The sequence below is a fragment of the Gallus gallus genome, chromosome 20 (assembly GCF_016699485.2).
Source record: "Gallus gallus isolate bGalGal1 chromosome 20, bGalGal1.mat.broiler.GRCg7b, whole genome shotgun sequence".
Taxonomy (NCBI): domain Eukaryota; kingdom Metazoa; phylum Chordata; class Aves; order Galliformes; family Phasianidae; genus Gallus; species Gallus gallus.
The window spans coordinates 11,267,094-11,291,221 of record NC_052551.1 but is presented as its reverse complement, the minus strand read 5'-3'; the positions used below and the strand labels follow the sequence as shown (position 1 = coordinate 11,291,221).

General features: G+C 41.5%; 1 protein-coding gene, 1 long non-coding RNA gene and 1 other non-coding gene across 12 annotated transcripts in view; 2 read left to right on the top strand and 1 right to left on the bottom strand.

Annotated features, from left to right (window-relative positions):
• GNAS (GNAS complex locus) overlaps positions 1-24,128 on the top strand; it is a 130,748-nt gene that overhangs the window by 96,857 nt on the left and 9,763 nt on the right. For 8 of the 10 annotated variants that reach the window (XM_025142352.3, XM_046903073.1, XM_046903071.1 and 5 more), the window contains exons 5-6: positions 333-430; positions 22,737-22,791. In XM_025142352.3, the coding sequence (XP_024998120.1) occupies positions 333-430; positions 22,737-22,791 (153 nt within the window). Of the gene's footprint in view, positions 1-332; positions 17,628-22,736; positions 22,792-23,452; positions 23,503-24,128 lie in introns of those variants that run through there. The other 2 variants (XM_040651033.2, XM_046903074.1) reach the window with 2 other exon arrangements.
• MIR6564 (microRNA 6564) lies at positions 4,308-4,405 on the top strand. The gene has a single exon (NR_105430.1). It is a non-coding gene; the product is annotated as a microRNA 6564 (primary transcript).
• LOC121107349 lies at positions 16,875-23,928 on the bottom strand. Its single transcript, XR_006931929.1, has 5 exons — positions 23,734-23,928; positions 21,924-22,080; positions 21,695-21,791; positions 17,171-20,892; positions 16,875-17,016 (listed from the first exon to the last, which is right to left on the bottom strand). It is a non-coding gene; the product is annotated as an uncharacterized LOC121107349 (long non-coding RNA).

The window sequence follows — 24,128 nt, the reverse complement described above, 5'->3', positions numbered from 1 at the left end:
TCAGGAGCTAAAGAGCAACTGCTACCAAATGATATGGATTACTGAAAATGCCAACAGAGTTGTCATTAATAAAAATCTAACCCTTCTTCCAAGGCTTTAAAATACAGTTGGACTTAGTCAGAATTATTGATAGGCAGTTTTTTAAGTCTAAGAAGCTAAGAAAGCCAATGGAACTTGCAGTCATCTACAAGATGTTCAATCCTTTTGTGTGTGTGTGTGTTAAAATGCTACCATTTCCCATTTTTGCAGTGGTAAAGATATGTTACCATTGCTGATTCTCCTCACATATAACCTTTTTTCTTTTCCTGACAATTTTTTTTTTTCTCCTTCAGGAGTTTTATGAACACACGAAAACACTTTGGCAAGACGACGGTGTGAAAGCCTGCTATGAGAGATCTAATGAATATCAGCTGATTGATTGTGCGCAGTAGTAAGTATTGTTCTGTTCTGCTGTATATTAACTGTGAGATACAATTTGTTTTAAAGTCCTTTGGATTGTCCTGATGCTTACTTTTCCCTATGCTGGAAAATAAGGATTAGGTGCTATGGACTGAATTCCTGCTAGTCAGCCATTCAGAGATCTAGCTAGCTGGTGTTGAGTTCAACAGTATTGTCTACATTGAAAACCTTGCCAGTACTTTGACATAGGCTGACACCAGATTTCCCATTTATACCACGTGACAGTCAACTTCAGATCCTGCAGCAAATTTTAATGACTTGGAAAGTACAGTGTAGCTTTTCCTTTTGATGCAGTTTCTTTATCTAAAACAAAAATGGCAGCAGCCTGTGATCAGTCACCAAGACTTCTGCTTGTGTACCTTGGTGCACATATCTGAAAATGATTTATTCCTTTCTGTTATTACCACCACTGTGATATTGTCCCAAGAGAGACTGCTTCATGTTTGCAGTACAGCGTGGTTCAGTTTTTTTTTAATTGCAATATGTTTGTGATAATTGCGACAATTCCTGATATTTTCGTGATGTAACTAAAGAACTGCAAGACTTGAATTTAGAAAATTAATTGTTAAGACTGCTTTTTATTAGCTTACACTCTGTTTCTTTTGGAGATATGGAAATTAATTGTAGTGGTCAAGGAAATAGAAGCTTCCTCTTTTCACAAGATGAAGGAGGACTGTGGTTTGTCTGTGACCGAGTCTCATAAGGAACATTTGGTGAAATAAAATTTGTAAGGTTCTTTTTTTGTTTGGGTAGGTAGACTTCGAGGTAAATCAACAATTAGCTCTGTTTGAAGATACCAGGGAGATAATTTTTCTATGACTTGCTCAGCTCCAGGTCTTTCAAAGGCCCTTTGAAGTTTTGCCATTGTTTCTAGTGTGAATTTGTTTGATGTGTAGCAATGTCTTTTCCATTAGGTGACTAATGTTTGATCATTTGGCATGGATCTCCTTGCAAGTTCATTTGCTACTAAATGAAAAAATATTACAAGATCTTTGTTTTCTGTCGACTATCCACTAAATTTTGTCTTTATAGTGTAGAGCTGACAGAAATTGGAAACAGATCTCTTTGTTTCTCTCAGTGTTTGGTTATCTCTTAGTGTTTCTGGCTAGTTTTTTTCACAGTCATCTTCTGGCACTGGACGAGATAAGTATTGCTAAGCACCAAGGTTTTGTTGTGTGGCTCTATTTTTAGAAGAAGATCAAATTTTGGTCTGCCCCGAATGTACCGAAGAAAGCTGAAGTTGCTGCCATTCCTGATTGCTGGACACTGACATTTTCATGGGTCAGTGAGGGGAATGGCCCTTAGGATGGTTTTACCATCCTGCTCCATCTAGTGGAACATTGGATGTTACATCATGGTCCATAGAACAAAATTAAATGTTGTACATTGCTGACAATACTTTTTTTTTTTCCCCTAAGATACATACCATTGCTGTCTCCTTCTAAATATATGTCATGATCCTAATATTTATTCAGTTTGCTTGTAAACTGTATGGCATTGCTTCCTTGGAAGTAAGCAGAAGGGCCTTTCTTGTCACTTTTGTTGGTCGTTTGTGCCCTTTCTGGCACTTTTGGTCTTGCACTGGTGGTGTTCTTAATTTACATGTTCTGTTTGATGAGTTGTAATGGCAAAATGTTTGCTTGGAGGTGAAATGCTTTGAAATTCTGTGCTTGTTTTTATCATATTAAATTTTCAAGAGACCTGACAAAAATTGCTTCCAGTAAAATCTGGTGTGATTGATGCTTTGAAATGAGCCTCGGGAGCACATTGTTTAAAAAAAAAAAAAAATGCAGCAGAGGCAAAATATGAAACGTTGCTGAGATTTATGGAGCGCGGGCTTTTAATGGGAGTGTGCAAACTGCCGTCATTACAGCTAATGGGAGTTACGAGAGAAAGTGCAGTGAGTGTTGGAGTTTGTGAGCTCCTTCAGAGCCCTTTGTCCTCAGTGCTTTCCACTTCTGAAGGTGCCTGTTCAGAACAAGCAAAGCATGCTTAAAATGGAAGACAGAAAAATATCTTTTCTCTTTCAAAATCAGTCAGCTTCCAAAAAAATCCTTCCTTGCTCTTAAAAATTGATTAAATAGTTAAATGTCAAAGGATTCTTAGTCTGGAGAACCACTTCAAAATTCTAAACAATGTTTCTTTTTATTGCTCTTTGTAATTTTATCTGTTTATTTCTTTTATTTAATTTTGAAGTGTGATTTCTTAGTGCGAAGCCTGTCTTGTTCTGGAGTCATTTAACACAGGGAACAAGTTGGTTAAATCAGAAGTTCTCTTAGATGAAAGCAAAGGGAAGATGTCATTCTGGCTGCTTGTCCTTTGGCAGAGAAGTGGGAATGAAGATAATTCCCAACATAATGTGTTGTATCTCCGTAACACTGATGTGGTTATTAAGATTCTAGCCATTTAGCAGTGGTATTTTTTACCTGTCCCTCAGCAGTAACTACAGTTCTTCATGATGCCTTGCTACAGCTTTTCAGTGTTTCCTCACAAGACGTCAGCAGTAGCATTGTCTGCACCTTCTGTCACTCCCTCAAGGTCCCACCTGAAGTGGCTCACGCTGAAAACTGTCAGACAGCCACAGGTACCAGCCTGGCTGCTTGACTGCAGCTGTGATTGTCACGGGTGTAAAGCTGGGAGACCTGAGCGGTAGCCCCATCTGTTGGAGAGCCCTTCTGGTATCCCACCCTTTCTCCTCAAGCTTACTGGCTTAATGAATACATCACTCCCGAGGAACTTTGTTCGTTTTGAAGAAGAGCTGCCTCTGCTCATCATAAGCTTTACTGTACTTCCTGTCTGGGCATACTGTACAGTCTCGAGAGAAAGGAAAGGAGGCTGTTTCCCTTTTCTTAGCTCAACTTACTAAGTAATTAGTTTCAATTCTGCTTCTAGAGCAGCATGCTCTGGGAGGCTGTCACCAGTTTCTGCCTTTGGGGAATGTATATTAACTGTCAGGAGGGAGTAATATCTAAGAGGAGACCAGATTTCATTGCTCTTGCATGTTTTGGGGATGTGTATAGAAGAGAACAAATGTTTTTACTGAAGCTGCCATGTGATACTTCTCTTGACTAATAATAAACAGAAGAACACAGAAGTGTCTAGAATGCAGAAAACCCAAAATGGTAATAAGTGATGTACTGTCCTTCCTATTTCTTTCCTGCAGGTGCAGGATTTCATTTTATTCAAAATATGCTACTTAATATTAAGAATCTAGGAGTCATTTCCACTGCAGTGTGCCAAAACCTGCATGTCAGATCTATGCCTTCTGTCAAGTATAGACAAACATGAACTCTTTGAAGTGCTGTCATTGCTATATTTCAACCTCAGTTTTCATTTGAGGATTTTTGTTCTTAAAGCCTCACAAATACTCTGCAGAAGCTACAGTTGGAATAAGCAGGATCTCTCTCCCATACCAATGGGCTGTTGGTAGTATGGAGGCTTGAAGGATCCCAGCCCAGTCCTGTGGGGCCTGGTGCCACATCTGTGGATGTCCTGAAGAAGACTGCTCGGATGTCAGTAGCCTTTCGATTAGCACTGTTTGTAGCAAATTGCAAGAAAAACTTGGATACATAATCCTCCTAGGGCTCTTTTCTAGTCTTGCTGCTATTAGGCTGTACCCACAAGTACTGGATTTTTTGCTTTATCTAGCCTTGGCTTAGCTTGGTTCGTTGGCCCCCCGTTTGATTTTTCGCTTTGTTTTACACTGCTTTCGCTTCGTATCTCCCAGCTGACACTTCCTGGTTTTGGCTGGAGTGGAAAAGGAAATAATGTGAGAGACAGCATTTGCAACCCATTTCACACCCTGCACTATCAGGAAGGGCTGGAAGTAGCAGTTGGGAGCCTATTCTCATGCTATTTCCTGCTGGAAAGCCTCGCCGTGCTTTCTCCCGCCGTCTGCCATTTCATGGACGGAGGAAGCGCGGGCAGGCTGCTGGTAGAGGTGCAGCGAGCTGTATTTCTTGAACTTCAGCACCAGCAGAGCCACTCTGATAGCTTGAAACCGCGCCAGGCTGCTCCAGAAGGGCTTTATGAGAAGTATTTTTTAAGATGTTTGTTTTTAAAATACTTATCAAAGAAAGGGGGAGAGTGCAGCTATTAGCTGACTGCTGTGCAGCGCTCCTACAGGATCAGCAGATGTGGATGTCCTGTTTTCTTAATATCTAATTTGTTGGGGGTTGTAAATTTTTTATGTTTTTATTAAGATTTATGGTGTGTTTTGCTTCTGGATTTGCTGACTTGTGAGAGCAATTAAGAGCCCCGATCTGAGTACTTAATGATTTTCTTCCACGTTGATTTCACTTCACAACAAAGTTCCTTTTAGAGAACGAGCAGTAAAATGTGTTTGCTGAAAGTCTCACCTTCTTAAATAGCGGCTGATTTATCAGTGGTGCTGTCAGTCTGGGTTCTTATTCCTATTTATTACTTATTTTTTCTTTTTACTTTCTTTCCACTCAGTGTGTTTTTGGCAGAGCCGTTTCCCTCGTCTTCTCCAGCTCTGAGGGCTGTGTCTGAGTACTTCTGTTCAACAGTGCCCTGTATTTCTGGCACATATGAGCTTCCTATGGACATTAACACTTACATTGTTAAACATTTTGTGATGAAGAATAATATCCATGTCCCCTCTCGCTGGTCGGAAGCTGATGAGCTTGCCTCCTACTATGTGAATTCTTTGGCAAGCCGAAGAATAGACCCTAATTCCTCATTCTTGCTCTTGTAAAACCCACTGTTCCAGAACACTGACTGGTCATTGAAGTAGGGTCCCTGTTCCTCTTTATCCGGAGGGAGCAGACGTTCATGTTCTAAACAAAGTTAAATTCAGGTAGAAGAAAATAGAGCCTGAGTTATACTTTCTCCACAGTCCACTGGGATATTAGGTGCAGGAAGTGATTGCTGTAGACGATGGGAGGCACAGTAACTCCTGAGTTTGTATGGCTTTAGCAAAGTCAGTACCAACAAAAGGAGTCTGAATATTTAAGTCAATTTATACCCAGCTACTCTAAGCATCTGCCTGTTCTTGCTGACTGTCTGTAGCAGGGATGTGTCTGCTGGCAAGTGCTCTGAAGACAGGATTACCTAAACTTAGCCAATAAATGGATTATGAATCCAACACATTCCCACTGTTGTCACAGCTAATCATAAATTCACAATTTCAACCTGCACTCAACCCCAAATAAACTTCTCTGTCTCCGAAACAAATTACATCACAGTATGAAGCCAGATAAAGCAAAAGGTGTTGTGGAGTAACTTGCTTGAGTCTTTAGAATTAGGAACACTAATAATGAAAATGTTGAAATTAATGATCTCTAATGGCAGAAAGACCTTTAAAAGCCTCAAATGTGAGTGATTTAAGAAGTCATGTCACAGGCATTTGAGGCATGTGTGAAGCCCACCACATCGTTCTGAATTACTCTGAACACTTTTAACTCTGCTCCAGGAGTCTGATTTCTGCCTCCATTTTCACTCTACCACTTTTACCCCTCACACCCGTCCCATTCATGCATTTGCCACTTCTGTTTCTCTATTGTCCTACGCTTCTGTTGGTGCATCGGTCCCTTATCTTTGATAGACCCCTGACAACGATGTCTGCGTTGCATTGGGTAGAAATGTAGCAGTGGGCTGAGAAGTTTGAGGCCACGTGCTTGCATGCAGAGAAGATGGCTGTAAAGCCTTTACTGCAAAAGGGGCTGGCGGAGAGTGAGAACACAGATGAAGCTCCTGTTAGGTGAATGAGTTTATCAAACTGAAGCTGAATTTAAAATATCACAGAGTTATTTGTTATAGTGCTGTTTATTGCACTGCCTGTGCTGCAAACTATATCAGATCTCTTTTAAATGTTATGAAGTGTTTCTTACGGTATGTGACTGAGTCCTAAACGAACTCCAAGAAATCACTGACTGATTTTAAGTGTGACAAAGAACAATTTTGTAGGCAGGCTCTCATTGATAGGTTTTGAGATTTGAAACGCTGCTTTTGAGCTGATTACTTGTTACATGTTATACATTGATTCCTGTATCTGAAACAAGTTAAAGTCAGTTATACTTAAATATAGTTAACAAAGAATGATATTTGTGTTGTGATACACCAATGAAGTCTTCAAGAAGGATATCTGCAGATGAGGCTGAGTTACAGTGCACTCATCAGGCAAGTGATGGTTTCCAGTATCTGGACAGTAATTTACACTCGAAACGTATTGGCTGCCCAGTAAATTTTCTGTCAAGGCTGTTAAGTGCCTTGGATACTCTGCAAGGTTCCCCTCTCCCCAAAGTACTTTTATAAACCACAGCCCCAGTTCAGCAAGCAGCAGGGCGTTCCTGGGGGCTGCATCCTGTCTGCTCACAGGGCTGCGTGGCTTTGTGTGGGCCTGAGGGAGAGGTTTGCATCTTTGTAATAAAAACAACAAAAACTGCTCAGGCCAACGTGATTTTTATAAGTAAATGGCAATAGGGATTTACCTGTGAATAGTGTTAACTGCTTTGTTAATATATTGCCGATGCAGGTAATGCTTGAAAAGTTGCTAAAGACCATGTCTGGATTGCACTGTCCGCCACGTCTGCTATTAAGGCATCTCAGCTGAGTTATGCTTATTTATGTTCTAAGATCAGTGACTGTCAGAAGGAGTTAGGCGCCTTATAAGCCCCGTGTCTGGGAGGTGAACTCTTCTCTTTGTAAAGAGCTTGTCTGTTTTCCTTTGGTATTTGTTCCTCACACAGAGCCTCAACAGTGAACTGAGCTTTATCCTGTTGAGTCTGCTGACTGTTGTTGTATTGTGATCTTTTCGTTTGCTCTGCCTGTCACAGTGTGCACGGTGAAGAACAGATGTTGCAGTTAAGGCGTTAAGTCTCAGTTCTTTTGCCCTTAATGGCCTCTGCCCACTGCTGCTACTGGAGCAGTGAGCAAAGAGCATTTATCATTTTGCTAAGCTCTCTTCAGGTATCATGAGCTCTGTGTTTTCCTCCCAACCTTCTTCTGCTGTGTGTGGGATGCTAAGTGCGGCTGTGAGGAGCGTCCCTTGCCTGTAAGGAGGGTGACTGGGGACAGGCAGGGAAGAACAGGGCAAAGCAGGGCTGGACGGGTCAGAGCAGAATGGCTTTCATTAAAATAAGTAAATAAATATATAAAAATCCACCCTAAAAATAGAATCCTGGCCCTCAACCAGTTCATAGGATCAGAAAGGTGTTGAACCATTTCCCAGTTTCAGTCTCATTGGAGCCAAGCCTTACCAGACTCTTGTGAAGCTGTAGCTCCACCGCTCCTTAATTGCTTCTTGTTTTGAAAGATAATTAGGAACTTTATTTTAAAATAGTAACTTTAGCATTCAGTCCATTAAATTTGTCACCAAGATATTTTTATTAGACTCCCAGCTGTTTTCTTATTGGAATTGTGAACTAAAAATAGGTAGGATTTCTGCGGTTGTGAGCAGTGGCTGGTACTGTACTTCCATTTCAGCTCCTAATGATGTGAAATGTGTTTGTTTCCCTCAGAGCTTTCTTCTGTGCTGTTTAAGAAGGTCCTGCTAATTACCCCAAACCCATGCACTGTGGTTTTCTGATAAAGCCACGTGTTGGTAAAGAGTATGAAACTGATTTCCCTCAAGACAAATGGAAGATTTGTGCTGCACCCAGTACATTTTCATTCTTTCATCAGACTGCAAGAGTTGTTTGTAATAATACAACCAATACCTTTAAAAACAAACAATAATGAACAGGGTTGTGACTGTTATTATGAGGGGTGCAGTTTACCCTCTTCGTTTGGTTCTCATGAGTAGCTCCTTTGTTGTATATAATGAAAATCACAGTGTAGATTGTGAGATAAAGTGGCAATTACTATGTTTATATTGTATGAAACTTTGTTTTTTTGAAATAGAACTCTGTAATTATCCAAATCTATACAAGCGCTTGCTGGTTTTATACACACACGGATTACAGGGCAAATAAGCATCTAGTGTCCTTACTTAAATAGTGTACGTTCTAAAATCTGAGTTGTTTCACATGTATTCCTAACATCCATGGCATAATGTTGGATGTGCAGAAAACTAAAATGGTTTGGAGTTGGACACAGACATGTCTGTACTTACACGTTTTCCCTGAACAGTCACTTCCTGGAAATCAACCATGCATGAGAAAAATGTCATTCTTCTGTCATCATGTCAGCTGCTGATATATTTTTTTTTTTCTTCCTTGGGATGCTCTTTGACTCTAACTCCACTAAATGTGTGTAACTCACACTTAGAATAAGCAAGGTAGGTAACTGGAGGGAGCTGTGCTGCAGAGCAGTTTGGGGTTGGGTTGGTTGGCTTTCTCCTGTTTATAAAGGTTTGGTGTTTGGAGCCACAGTCAAGAAAGTTAGTGACCTGAATGTCAATTATATCAGCCTTCCCTCCCTCCCCCCCCCCCATCCTATTGTCTTTAAACAAAGAAGTAGAAAATCTTACGATATGTTAATGAAACATAGGTCTTTCTAAGTGAAGTAGACTCAATCAAAGGAGGGAATCTTTTTAAGTGCGGGATATGCTTGTCTGCAGATGTGCTCCAGTTGTGTTCCCTTAGAAGTTGTATGTAGATGCACTGTAAATTCTAGCGTAGCTGATCAGTGTCACAATCTTTTTACATTTTCTCATCTGCTTGTTGGCATTCTGCTCCTTGGCCTTCCTGTGCATTCATATGAAGAAGGTAGCTGTAGTTTTACAGGCTGAAGCTGTAGGGCCTAAACATGGCTTGCACGGGGTAAGGGGGAAGTGCTGTGTTGAGAGCTCTGCACCTGCCACTAGTGCTGGCCATAACAATCAGCCCAGGGCAGCTAGTGTGTTCAAGACATGGCAAAACTGTCTTTGCAGGAAAATACAGAAGAAAGAACAGGAAATTGCTATTTTTAGTAGTTGCATGTTATTAGCTATTGTGTAACGTATCAGTTGCTGCACTTAGGTACCCTTTCTTGTGAATCTAGTAATCTGCTGCTGGGTAGAGGAAGTGGAGTTACAATGCTGCAGTGCGGTAAAAGCTGTATTTCACACAGACACAGTCTCTAAACATTATGACCATGTGTAAGCAGGTGACACAGTATAAGACGTGTAAGACCACACCTATTTTTCTCCAGAAACAGTGAGCTTTCTCTCTAGACTTTCTTCCATTTTCCCCCACCTGATTGCAATCTCTTCCACCTCCCAGTTCTTGCTGCTGTTCTTCATGTAAGCCGTGAGCCGGAACTCTAATTATAGTAATGCAGAACAAATGGAAATCCTGCAATTGTCTTCTGCGTTTCAAGTTGCATAGCATCTAGTTACAGGTATCAGAGCCGTAGGTGAGCCGGCACAGGCTATAGCTGTGTTGTGATCATTTCAGTGCCACTACTATGTGCCTGTGCTTCCTAGCACAGTTTTGAATTGTGTATTTATTGCCAGATTTGCAGGTTTTAAGTGTAAGATGCCCTCTAAGCTTTGGGCAGATATCTGAGCCAAGATTGCAAAGTCTTTTAGTGCTTCCTTGCAGTAAGATGTTATAAGAGGATTCTTGTTTTAGTGTCTTTTATGCAAAATAATAGAGTCAATTATTGTGCACAGCCGAAGCCCCAGCTGGGTTCACAGCCTCTCATGTATGTTAATGTGGGAACACACACTCCATGTGGGGAAGAGAAATGCCTTCTTAGGCCCTTCTCATCTGTCCCACTGCAACAGTTCAGCCCATGGTTTTTAGTATCTGCTTTTGTTCACTTCTGCCCTTGAGAGATGTTCCTTTCATGTAGAAAATTTTTAATCTGGTAATAAATAATTTAGGTTTAAGATTTCAGCTATTTAAAATGCAAACATGAGACACTGCCCTCTGCAGACAGTGATTGTCAAGGTACGTGTGTGTTCTCTACTGAAATGGCTTTAAGCCATCCTGCTCTGGGATGAGCAGTCGTGTGGAACATGGATGCCCACCGTGGGGCTGCAGCTTGGCCTTCCTCTCCCCAGGTTGCTGCTGCCCGCGGTGGCAGGGCTGGCAGGGCTGAGCTGGGGAGGGGCGGCCGCCCACCCGTGGTGCTGAAGTGAGTTGTTCAGAGCTTTGTGAGGCTTCCTTTCCGGTGTAGTAAAGTAGTTAATGATGTCAGCATGCGCAGCATCAGTGGAGTTTCGGAATTAATGCTCGCTGAGATGAAATTATTTTCCACCTCTCAGATGCATTTGTTTCACACTACCTGCATAGGTAGGCTTCACAGCACTGTTTTGTGTTGATTCATGACCACAAATGGCTCAAATCCTCCCCTTCCCCATTGCTCCTGCTTCCTGAGAAAAGAATGGCTGACACTGGGAGATTGGCAGTAATTTAGCAGAATTTTTTATGGTATACCATAGAGCACGGGAGGAGGAATTTTGTTCCTGCACTGCCTGAATTTGCAGAGAACAGCTTCAGAGGAGGAGGATGTAAAAACTCAGAACCCGGGCCTTTCTGACTCCTTGGCCCTTCTGAAGCCTGTCCACGAGGATTCCATTCAGGTGCTGAGACTGCAGCTGTGGTTCACAGGTGTCAGCAAACCAGCACCCTTAGCACCTGCTCAGCCTTCCATGTTCTCCTCACTGTAAGGTTCTGTTTCAAGATTGAGGTAATCGTTCTGCTGTTGATGGTTTTTAGAGTTCTAATGCTTAAATAGTTACGTTCTATGAGTAATATGTTTAGTAATCATTTAGGTAATTAAAGCAGTTCTATAGCTGTAATAACTAGATTCAGTAAAGCTAGTTTAAAAGAACAAACTTTACCTGAAGCAACTGTGTTATCACTTTTTTCTTATAATGTTGTCTTAAGTTAGTTGGAAAAGAAGGTATTTTTAAAGTCCATCCAGATTTTCCCTTCACCTCCTTTTCCCTGAGCACTCACCCAGCAGTTTTTTTTGCACATGTGCACCCATCACCCCCCATCTCCGCACTCTTACTCCAGCCCTATCTTTGTTCCACTTTTTGCAGCTCCTGATATATGAGCAGTCAGTAAACTACAATAGAAATCCTCTCCGTGCCAAAACCAGCAGACATGGCTTTTGGCTAAGGGAGAAAATAGGCTAAGGTTGTGCCATGTCAGGGCTTTTAGTTTTCCTGCACACACTTCAATTCTGCATTCTCTGCTGCTTTAGTCTGAAAAGCACATGGCCTGGAGAAGTTCACGTTAAAAACCGTTTGAAAGTGTTAAAATACATTTTGTAAAAAATAAGGAATTTTTTTTCTTTCTGCTTCACAGACATTTTAATGGGTAGAGCTTTTAATATCATTCGTAAGGTCTTGTAGTTATCCCTCTGGTTAGGAGAGATGAGATTTGAAGGAGTTCATATTCTTTTAATTACAATTCTGCTTTAGGATAAGTTGAGTAAAGGTAGCAGGTCTGTGGGGAACAGAAGGGGGAAGGGCCACAGCATTTTATTTAAATCATTCTCTAGCAGCATAGCATGTCAGGCAGTTGCTGAGCCTTTTTAAAGCCAGGATAGTCTGTGAGATGTCCACTTAATTTGAAGCTTGAGGACGATAAATATTTAAATGTTGTTTGGGGAAATATTCCATAATCAATATCTGTGTGCTGATGTTATTACAAACAGCATTTCAGTGAGTGAAGCTGAGGGGTCTGTATTTGGTTTTTCTTTTAAAAGAACTGAAAAAGGGTTGTGAACATCTAAGCAGAATGGAATTATGAAACAGGATGACTGAGGGCTCTTTTTGTTTGATGTGTTAAATTTATATGAAAATAAACGCGGGCTGAACTTCTTCAGAAATGTGGTCACTCCCTGTGAACGGCTTTCCCACAGAAGTGGTATCTTCACCATTAGTGTTTTTCTTTATATTTGGCTTCCAGCTTGATTTCTTGTTCCTTTTATCTGCCTGAATGCAGTGTGTACCACTGAGAGACAACCACTCAAATACGACTTCTTCATTTTATTGTATGCCTGACGAATGCAGGAACAAATACTTGCAAGGAATGATTTGCACAGTAGCCCGTAGTCCTCAAAGTTAAAAGTATGAAATTGCTGTTGCAGCTCTGTGTCAGCTGCTTGTTTTAAAATGAATTTCTAGATGTATGTGTGGTATTAAGTTCCATGATCAAGCGAGTGTTTTCAAGAAGAAAGAAGAGTAACTTTATATTCCAGCTCCCGTCAGTACTGAGAGGTGTGCTCTTTACAGATGCCGTAATGCGAGATGCCAGTTTGTCTGCCTCCTTTTACAGAGGCCTGGAGTTGTTTTTCCCAAGTTAGTATTTAAAAAAAAAAAAAAAAAAAAAAAGTTGCCCCTGAGAAAAAGGAAAAACTGAAATGTGAGCTGCTGTGAATTGCTTAAACTGTCAGCTCAGAGCAGGTATTGACAGGTAGCTCTGTGAAGAAGCTGCCTGCCATACCAGCCAGGAGTGCCTGGAGCAATCATCACGTGTGATGCTGGCATCAAAGAGATGAAAGAGTTGAGCTTTCAATGAGCAAGATAACTGTCAAAATTACTGCATTTTTCAGAAGACCCTAAAATATAGAGCAAAAATCTCTCAGTTGTGATGGTGCTTAAGTAGGCAGAATTTTTGGATTTATATTCTCGCACATTAAATACAAATGAACTATTTCTCTGAAGACCTTTGTACAAGTATATTTAAGTAAGGCAATAAAATTGTCCCTCTCACCACACTCAAAGCAGAGCAATTGCTTGTCCTCCTATTGTTCTGGGCTCATCTGGGGCCCATATTCATCCTCTGCCTTACAACTGCTTCCCTGGTTCCTGCGGAAACTCGATCCTGGGAGCAGAATTCCTTTTCTCTCATGTAAGATCAAATCATCTCCCCCTACCTCCTTTTATAATATTTCTGTTAAAAATGGTGATGCCTATTTTATTCCCAGTTGGGGAAGTGCCCGGTTCTGCATTTTCAGTTCTTAGGCTGAGTAGTATAGCTATAGTGTTACACTAACCATACACACAAGCAGAAGAACGTGGGTGCTGTCTGATTTGATTTGTCTTTTTGCAGATATCTCCATTTCTCCAAGTGGGAAAACCAGCACGGGGTATGAGTTTATAAGCTCTTGCAGCACCTGAATCGTATGTGCCTGTATCTCATACTGCGAAGTCACAGCTCTCCCACTTCTTTGAATTTGCATCTTTTATGGTCCCTTTCAACCCTTACAAATCTGAGATTCTGTGAAGAATCCAAACAATTCAAGCTCTATATTTTATGTAAAGTGAATTTGTTCCAAGAAAAAAATCCTGTAATTTTTTTGTTAGTAATGTTTACTAAAAATCTTGATGTGACTAATTAGGTCATAATCGTTCAATTTTTAAATGAAGTATCTGTGATGGTCTTTAGCAACTGAATTCGGTTCTACTGATTTGATGGCTCTGGAGGGAGCTGAAGACCATAAGGACAAGGTTCATATAAATAATTTGTTGAAACACAATGAAAGTACATCCCATTGGGTTCACCTGTCTTAATTGCTTAGAGCAGCCTTCAGTGGGGGAGAGACTACAGTTTGTAGTTTTGTCATATTCAAAATGAAATCTGAAATTGAAGCAACTCAGTGATGTTGGGGGACTTTCAAAGAAAATTCTTTTTACTGGAGGCACTCTGTAATTCTGTTCAGAAATATTCATACTGATTTTTGCCTAAAAGATTTTGCCTGAACAATCTTCTTAGCCTAAGTTAGCATAAACTGTTTTCAAACCTGTACGAGTGATCTGCTCTGTACCATACCAGACTATTTTGGGTTTTTTTTTAATTATTAATTTTAAAGTTTCCCTCCAAGTTCAGTCAGTAATGCAGCATGTGATGCTGTTGTGTTGGCATCTTCTGCTGTATGAGGACTTGGTCTGTGACCTTAGTCTACAGTTCAAAACATCTTACAGCACAAAATCACCGACCTTGCTAGTAGCCATCGACCTTTTCTGCCTTCCAGAAAGCAGGCATAACAAAAATATATTTAGACTACGGATGTTTCACATGGAGGAGGTACAGGAGGGTCAGTAACAGTCAGCCATGTTGGAGTTCTCCTTATTCCAGCTTGCTGGCTTTAGTTATAGTAAAGACTATGGAAGCAGAATTTGTTATTTTCTTACCATTGGGTACAGCCTTTCAGCTTTTCATTCCTTATATAAAATAAAAAAATTGTATTGTTTGTTCATGGCTCCTACTGAAATAGCTGTAACAAATACAGAACTTGATGGAGTGCCTGGGAGGTCGGTTCTTTAAGGTGACAGTTTTAGAGAGTCATGCATGGTGAAAACTATTTTAATCAGCAAGAAAGAAATCTCTCAGGTAAGTCACAGAAGCAACTTCATAGCATTGGGAGCCGGGGAGCACAGATTCCCCCAGCAGTTCTCACATCCACCACTCCTGATAACCCCAGTGCTGTGGGGTTTGGTTTTCCCTGGCTGAACATGTCATTTACCTTCATTCTGCTTCCAATAATATATGAATTATTCAGAAATGTCTGATATTTGACTTCTGATCAATTCAGTTCTTGTTTTATTTTAAACACTAATTCACAAATAGAGTTAAGTATGACAGGCAAACAAATTTGTTGTAAATTGTAGAGAAGAGATTGTATCCCCATATCTGAAGCAACAGATCAGTAGTGTTTTGCAACAAACAGAATCGTTAGTTAGCTCTGAATCTCATTGCTTTGGCCTGCAAAAATTTGGAAAGAGAAGTTAGGGAGAGAAGGAGTAGAAGGGGAATGGAGCTGAGAAATTTAGTTGCGTGAATGTTTAATTGCTGCTGCTTTTCCTGTGTCATTTTTGTCATCTTTTAATGAGGATTGCACCACGTTCCTCCCTGCTGCCTAGCACAGTGTTCCTGCCTCAGGCTTGCCCTGGAATCAAATCACAGCACAGTGATCTCATTCATACCGTTACCTTTCATTTCTGGACCCAACCTTAGCCTTAGATCAGCTTAAGTTTCCTCCTGGCACGGTTTCTGGGGTGGGGTGAGGGGCTGTTCTGGAGTTATTTAACATATACAGGCTTGTATTGTGGGGTGTGCCTTGGAGGCATATGGTAGGAAGTTGTTTTTAATCAGCCTGGTTTGGTGGTTGTGAGGGTGCGAAAGTACCTTTTTACAAGTATTAAAAGTCCAAGCGAAGGCAGCTGGAAAAACCTGGAGTGTTGGGCCTTGTTTTGTGCATGGACAGGAGAAGCTCGGGGAGAGGGTTTTGCTTGAAAACCATTGATCAGTGGTGTTTGGGTTAAAATGCCCCCTCGGTCGGGGGAGCATAAAGCAGCAAATGGGGGAGGCATCCTTCCAAAGCCACTGCCGAGGGGAGGCCGAGCCCAGGAGCTGAGGCCCTCCCGGTGACTGTGGGCCGTCCAGCTCTGCTGCACCAAGCTGGGAATGTGTGTGTGTGTGTTGTGCAAGTCGGGTCTTGTATTTATTTGTGACTTTGCTTCCTGTAGCAAGAAACGTATGCATGTAAGGATTTTTTTATATTATTTAAATCAAAACTTTCCGTTGATTATAGGCTCTTAAATGATCTTGAAGTACCTTCATAAAAAAACAGTACATTCAGAATTGCATTACACCGCATGGTATGAAGTACACTTTCCAAAAATATTTCTGTGAAAAAGCTTTTTTCTGCAGTATACGTTTCTCAGATGGCGGATGAGTGAGCTGGAAGTGGTGGAAGGAGGAGGGGAGGGAAGTTTACATCCAGATTTAAGCCTGGATGGGAACTACTCTACAATTTTTGGAAACAAAAATATCTGCGGAGGGACCTGAAGGAATCCTGTGGGCTGATGGTGCAGTTTGTGTTGAGTGCGTGCTCTGGGGTCTTTATGGCATACGGAAGGTATTTCACCGTGGCTTTATCACTTACTGTAGTTGCAGTATTCCGATTACCCTCTGTAGTCACTATTGGCTTTTGATAGAGCAGCTAAGAACGTATGTTTGGAGAGTCACGTTTGCTGCATTGTATCACACGGACTTCTATTTCCATATCTGAAGGCAAAGCCGTACAACTTCAGTCTTACTCCTGAACTGTTGCTTTCATGTGCTGCAGAAAATATTGAGTCTCCTGCTTATACAAATGTCTACTGTTGGGTAATATTGACAAATATACTGAATAACATTTTTGACATAACATTCTGTTCCCACACAGATAATTTGGATGTAATTGAATGGGTTGATGAAGAGTCTGTGCTAAAAATACAACATTTTCTCACCCACTGAGGGAAAGAAAACGCCTGTTGAAAAGGCAGTTTTGTCGAGCAGAGGCGTGGAGCAGCGGCCTGTGTGCCGTGCCTCGCTGATCCAGGCACGGCTCAGGTCTGACCCGGGTTACAGGCACGCTCTGAGCACGGTCGCGGCTGTGTGGTGCTGAGGCGCGGGTTGGTGCAGGGCTGCGGGCGGAAGCCGGGGCACCACTGGAGCTGTGTGAGGCCTCGGCCCTCCCGGGGCCCCAGCCGGGCTCTGTCGCACTCACATAAACGCTTAAATATACCGAAGCTAAAAATCCACAGTGATCGTTAGCGGGGAGAATTTTGTAGATTACTTTTTCCTTCTGTTTTTCCTTACTTTAACGATCTCATGGGCAAAACGCTTCATTGTTACCGTTTCAGAAGTGGTATGGCTTTGCTATAGGCTGGGGGAAGAGGAGGAGAACTAGATGTTAGAGAAAGGCTGACAGTTTAGTGTGCAATAAAGTAACTTTTATACTTCTCTAAATCAGCTATCAAATAAACCCTGTGCTAACAAGAAGTTGGGATTGCTCCCTGCCCCAGCGAGGTGCATTGTACCTTTCCAGCCTTTGAAAGTGCCTGTGCCTATTTTTATTTGCAGAGCTGGGGCCGGGCTGGCCCCCTTCCAGATGTGTCTCACAAGATTTGGTGCTGCCGAGCTATTTATAGAGCTGTGGTTCCATTGTCATGGCAACCATGCTGGAGGCCAAGGCGGCTGGGAGCTATTTCTGGCCTCGTACTGTAATGTAAAACTGATTGGGAAAGTTAGTGCATCCTCTGAGCCAGACTAACTTTAGACAGGCAGGGAGAAAAAAGAGACAACCACCATTTCTTTAAATAGATTTTCCTTTTCTCCTGCCTTTTCCCCGTTTGTGCTTTTCAGTCACTAGCGATTTTTGAAAGGAGGGTTTGCATCCAGCCCTGCTTGCCCAAAATCCATTCATGCCTCACGGCCTCGGGAGAGCTGTGCGCTGCTAATTAAGCAGTTTGGGAAGCAGGGCGCGCCACCAGCAAGGTTTGTGTTTCATGGCGGCACAGAAACACGGGGCTCCGCGGGTTGGGTGGTTGGGTTTGTTCAGGGGTTTTTGCATCAGTTGCGCTTCTTTATACTCCATAGTTTTAATATTCTATTTTTTAATGCGTGCTTCATGTTCTCCATGCCATATAAGGAACTGTAACCTTGATTACCACAAGATGATTCCAAATATATGGAGTCATACTTTTCAGCTTTCTCATTATTTGCTACAAAACGAGAGCCATGGTGCCCCTCCGCCTCCAAGCGGCTGGAACGCGGCACGGCCGGCCACGTGCACACGGGCAGGCCTCAGCCTCACCCGCTCGGCCTCCGCCGCTGCCAGGAGGTCACAGCGAGCGGTTGGCTTCCAGCTGGAGATAAAACAGATCTGCAGCTTAGGGGGGAAATTTTCATAGCAAATTGCTATTGGGTTTATAGCTGTTCGAGTCTTACACCGCGTGTCCAAGTTCGTGCGTGATATAAACGTGGCTTTGGGTGCTGTCCTCCTGTCTGAGAACTGGCATGCAGAATTTAGGTACCAGAACAGTGCCTCTGAGGGGTTTGGACACGTGGTGCCGAGCTCTCGTAGTTCTACCAGTCGTGTTTGTTACAGTGCTGTCCAAGTGTGCTTGTCTCCAATTATTCCTTAATTTCTGCGGAGTAGTTAAAGTAACCCAAGGGTTTTGATGCACTTTTATTTTCTTTCATTTCCATATCTAGTTTTGTTTAGCAGGAGTAGTGCCTTTCTGAACGTTTTAAGTGACCCAGGAGCACATCTGTGACGTCTTCTGTGACCGCGTTAGCAGAACTCCCAGCTCTGCAAATGATAGAAAATACCCACGTAGCTTTAAAAACAGAACAAAAGTCTACTCATGCCTCAATTTTAATTTTAACTGCGCTTTGAGGGAGAATGTGGCAGCTTTGGTTTCACAGACGGTCCGTGTTTGCAGGGTACCGTAAATACCAGCAGATCAAATGTTTGCTTGTTTTATTTATGTCGTGCCTGAAACTTTGCCTGCTTTTCTGCATCTCTTACAAAATAAACCAGCTGAAATGTCACAGAAATCTTTATCATTGATTTAAGAAAGACTTTTCCCCCCCAGTCTCCTGCTTGCTCCCAAGAGCAGCAGGAACAGAAAGAGCTGCAGGGCAGTCGATGTGGATATGCACGCTTGCAACAGAAAGTAAACGCCGTGCCCTGGATTTGCTGTCAGTGCGTTGGCCTGATGGGCAGCCGTGGTTTCACACTGTAACAGAGCTGACTTTCCAGGGTTTGGAAAACCCCTCTGTGTTTTTTTTTATGTTTAACTGTGTTAAAGTTACAGTAAGTACATGATATACTTGTGAGCCTGAATACCCATTTTAAAGAGTGCTTTGCGTCTTTGTGCTGATCCTGTGACTGGTTTCTGCACAGACAAAAGGCTGAAGGAAGGCTTTATCAGATAGTTAGCTGTTTAGCTTTTAGAAAGCCATTCTTTAGTCACATAATGGAGTATGGCAAAGACTAAAAAGGGAGTGTAGTAGAACTAAGCACGATCTGTTCTGAGAAATTAAAATGTGTTCTTGTTTTATAAACACTGTTAATACTGAGTTAAACTTCAGCTTTAGGAGACCTTGGAGTCAGTTCTGGAGCCCCTGATAGAGTGTAAATAAATAATAAAAATCAGCCCCTCATTTGTACAGTCGGTTCTTTGGGAAGATCGGCGAACAAATATTAATTCATTTTCAGAAGTAGAAGTGTGAATTGTGAAGGCTGCTTGAAAGGTGATCCGGGTAGATCTGAGTGTGGGTAATTCTTAGTAATATCTTGATAGAATCGCATGACTCAGAGGAAATGAAAATTCCATTTCCACTGACTTGAGGGACGCTGGGCAGCTAACGGACTCCACGTAGGCCTCCATTTTGGGGGTTTTTTTCCCACCCCTTTCCTCTATGTTTCAGATAAGATGAATCTAAGATGTGCATTTTGGGCTGCAATGGTAGAGGCAGAAAATGCAGTGGGAATTAAGACTGGCAGGACTTGTGAATGTGATTTACTGTCTGCAAGGTATCTCAAGGCTGTCAGAGGCAAGAAACTTCACAAATACAGCATTCCGTACTGCTGCTGGGGGAAGTAACTTATAAACAAATGTTCTATTTAGCTGGCTTTGAAATTCTGAATTTATGTGCAGCATCTGCCAGCCAAGGGGATCTTAGTATGTCGTATAAGAGACATTTTGTACACAAATGCAGGGTATGTTGACAGAAAAAAGAAATGCAACTTTTGGAAATGCAACTTTTCACATATAGGTGTGTTATCAGTTTGAAGAGACATTGTTGGTGTTACTGTAGACTGAAAACAAAACCTCATCCTGACAGAGCAAATCTTGGTTTTGCCTGTCAACCATTTCATCAAATCACGAAGCCTGAACGTCAGGTTAGTGTGTACTGAGAGCACTGTCAGGAAATGCACGAGGAAAGGTGCTCTGATTTCCCCCTCCCCATCCTTCCCCAAGTGGTGAAGTTTGCTGTTTCCAGAGGCTGAGGTTTTAATGTGTTACGTGCCTTTCCAGCACACACTGCAGTTCTTGGTCTTGTGGCAGCATTGGTGGTTCAGGAAGCTCCCCCCAAGGTGGAATAAAGCAAAACCAGGGCAATTGTTCCTATATGAGAAAAGCTTCATAATTAATCAGAAATTTGCATACATATTGAAGGGAAAATTGGGTCGCAGTTTTGGTGTAATAAACTTGCTAAAGATTTGAATTAATGGGTGCTATGCCTATGACTTAATTACATTGAGGGGGAGCTACAGAAAGTGTCTGTGTGAGTCCTGCTTTCTGAGCACATCCCGTGCCATTAACAAAACTGCATTCTTACAAAGATGTGTGTCCAACGTTTCACATGGCTGTTTCTCTCCCCGAGCTGAGAAAAAGGATCCAAAAATAAAATGTGGTTTGAATTTCAGAGTGTTTACGTTTTTTATTAATACCTTGCATTTTAATGTCCCAGGGACGTGTCTGCTGCTGTCCTAGCGATGCTTCCTCGCCAGTGTTGCTGGCTACAAATGACCTGCAGTCTCTTTCATTAACACATCTCTTAGCAGCGTAACAGCAATTTTATTTTCCTTTAATAAGTGGTACAGGCAGGAGCGCCTATACTGAGCGTCAGTGTTTTGCAGGGCAGTAACTGTTATTTAGTCACGTTCAGAATCTGGCCCTGAGTGAGAATTGGCAGCAATGCTGAATGAATGATTTGCGTTCTGCAAAACAGCTTTCCCATAGAATTGCTGGGAAAAAAAAATCACAAAAGAAAAAATCTGACTTTGTATCTCAGTGCAAAACTTATTCTCAGTCTAAAATTTGGTTTCATGGTTTGATAGTTTTGTTTGAGTTATTTCACCAAGGTCACTTATGTTTCTCACTGTGAAATTCATTGCTGACACAGTAGATGGGCATTTCTCCAGTGGGCTTAGCACAATCTGACAGCAGTGAACTCAGCACACAAGGTAATACTTCTGTTTTGGGTAGAGCATAATAAGAGCTAAAAATAAAAATTAATGATGCTGAATTTGTTTTCATTTTGAATTAAGCTTTTGTTCTCACCTCACTTGATTATTAGTTTCATTTACTGGATAAGTTATTCGGTCTTGACTAACAATGGCATAGAACAGAACTCTCTGAACAGAGTGTATTGAACTTTTCTGAACTCTTGTGCTCCACTACTGCTGCTTATTTTAGACCACGTTTATTGTTCCAGTTGTTCAATTGAGAGAATGATGCTTCTTTTTAATGTTTGTGAAAAAAAAAAAATCAACTTTTCAATGTCTTTAGCCCATTCTAAAGTTGATAGAGTGGACTTTTTTTTAACAAAAAGGGGTATGCACAGGAGGAGATGTTCACTTAGCATTATTGCTTTGCTTGGTTTCCTTCAAATGCCACTTAGGAGCCATGTAGGCTCTCTGGTAACTATCGCACAGTGAAAGACTTTCTTTTTGGACTTGTACTGTTAGAGGCATCAGATGTTACTGAGTGTTGGAGCCCATTTCTGGGGGGAAGAAGATACGTTTATTCCATTCCAACTTGTTTTACCTGGCATGAACGTTGCTGTTGGATTTCATCTCAAGTACAGTGCTGCTTCTCCTGCGTGGCTGATGTTTTTCAAGGAAATCATAGGCCTAAAAATAGTCTGCATAAACAACAGTAAGAGGTTTGTACTTTCGGTTCCAGGTTGTAGCAATATCTTGTTGTTATTTTCTGTTAGTTTCCGAAATCCATGAAGCTGATTAGCAGCACGTTTAAAAACGAAAGAAAAACCCACCTTTTGTGGAGCCTTGCGTGAAGTGCTGTGTGTAGGTGAGTTCAGTACAAGAAGTCTGGAAGCTGTAGTGATCACCTTTACATCTTTATGAATGTGATACGTTCTGAGCATTTTTCAGGCAGCATCTAACTTCTGAAATCTCCACGTGATTCTGAAACTGGTGTTAAAAAAGTACTTTGTAAGGTGAAAGCATCTGTGCTAGTTGGACTTCGTGACTGTCAACCATATTAAATGTCCTCTGTGTGCCAAACAAAAAGTTTTACTTTTCCTTTGGGGTAAAAAGGAAAGTGTATTATTTATCAGCTTGGAAGAGATAAGGGTACTGCTTCTCCAGAAAGTAAACTGAGAAACTTTTCCCTTCAGTTGACAACAAAAGCAGCGTTCTCTCACTTAACTGAACTTGTAATGAAATCAGTTTAGGGATTTCATTTACTAAATGACTTAGTGACAGTATATATGTAAATATTACTTTCAGGATTGTTACATGTAGGTAATTTGTTGGAGTCATTGCGTTACCGCCAGCTTGCATTGCTCAGGTGATGGGACAGAATGACCCAAAGGAAGCGGTGCTGGGTGCGCAGGGCAGTGCCCGCTGCGTGCAGCTGTGGCTGCAGCCCTCTGCTGGCTGCTGCAGGGCTGTGTGCTGCCGGTGCTGACATGGGGGTGCTGAGCATTTCCCTTGTATTCTGCACTTTGTGCATCTGAATGCATTAAAGCTTACCTACTGATATATGGGAACTCCTTGGTTAATAAATGTATCTATCTGATTTTCCTGAGAACTAAAAAATATTTTTTTTTCTTTTTTTTCTCCAGTTTTCTAGACAAGATTGACATAGTCAAACAAAATGAGTATACACCATCTGACCAGGTAAGGAAAGTTCCATTAAGGGATTACACAATGTATCTGCACCCTCTGTCTTTTAGGATCTCTCTCTCATTCATTTTCCAATGGCCGTTTCTGGCACTAATGTAGTTGTTACCATGTGCTGTACATATTCAGTATTCCAGTAAAAATTACTTTGTTGTTCAAGTCTTGCACTAAGTACATTTCCTATTATGTAAGTACTGTATTGGTAAGTAACAGTGAGAACAACTATTTATGGCCCTTTTTTGGGACCACTGACTGCGTCCAAACTCCATGCAAGCTTATAGTAAAACAGGGCCATGTGCATTTTCCTCTGGGACGTTATGTGTTTGTTCTAATAACTACTGAGTGCAATTAATGATTAAATTGCTTCCTTACATTTTTTTTTTCTTGAGGTAGGTAGTGGTTCTTGCTTGGCTGTTTTCCTATCACACTTGCTTTGATTTCTAGTGGTGCAGAACTCCAGAGAATGCACTTTGCCAAACTTGTCTGTGTCTTATGGCATTAGAAATTTCAAACTATTTGAAACCCAGGGATCAAGCTAGAATAATATTTAAATATATGTATTTCAATACGCATATTAAAATAGCCAGACAACAATAATTTACTACTGATGTTAAAATGTAGCCGCTTTGTTTAATGATTTAACAGTGTTGTATAACCTTTGGATTTTGTGTGGTTTTGACTTCGACTAACCAATTTGATGCCTATGTGGTAAGAACAGAGCTTGTATTGTGCACATACATTTTCTTACAATCTGTTCATGATCTTGTCTACATACTCCACGTTACAGTTTGGCTGCTATTTGGATCTGCTGTGAAGAACACCAAACTTTAGGTCCTAAGTTATAAAACCTTTAAGTGAATTCAGAATGGTATTTTGTAGTAAGTTAGTGTTGGTCTGTGTTTGATGCTTATGTAAGATAGGTTCTTCTATGTTAATTACCTGCCAGGCACTGCATTATGGCTGTCATTGCTTTTCAGTGCACATGGATAAAACACAACAGTATGGTTTTATCTTTTTAAAGAGGGCTGCTCTGAAAGTAATACCTCTTGTTTTTTGATGTTTGCCCACAACATCAGAGGCAGATGTTGGTGCTATGGCAGAAGGGTTTGAACCTTCCCACCAACATTCTGTTACGTTTTGTTGCCATGTGATGGATGGCAGCAGAGAGGCAGTTGGACAGAATGGTGTCTGATCTGGAGGTGAGGATGGAGCAATTGTGGAGTGGAACTCCTCTGTGCAGAAGAAATGGCACCCATTGATATTCATCAACACTTTGTGAACATTTATGGAGACCAAACACTGGATGTGAGCACAATGAGGCAGTGGGTGGTGTG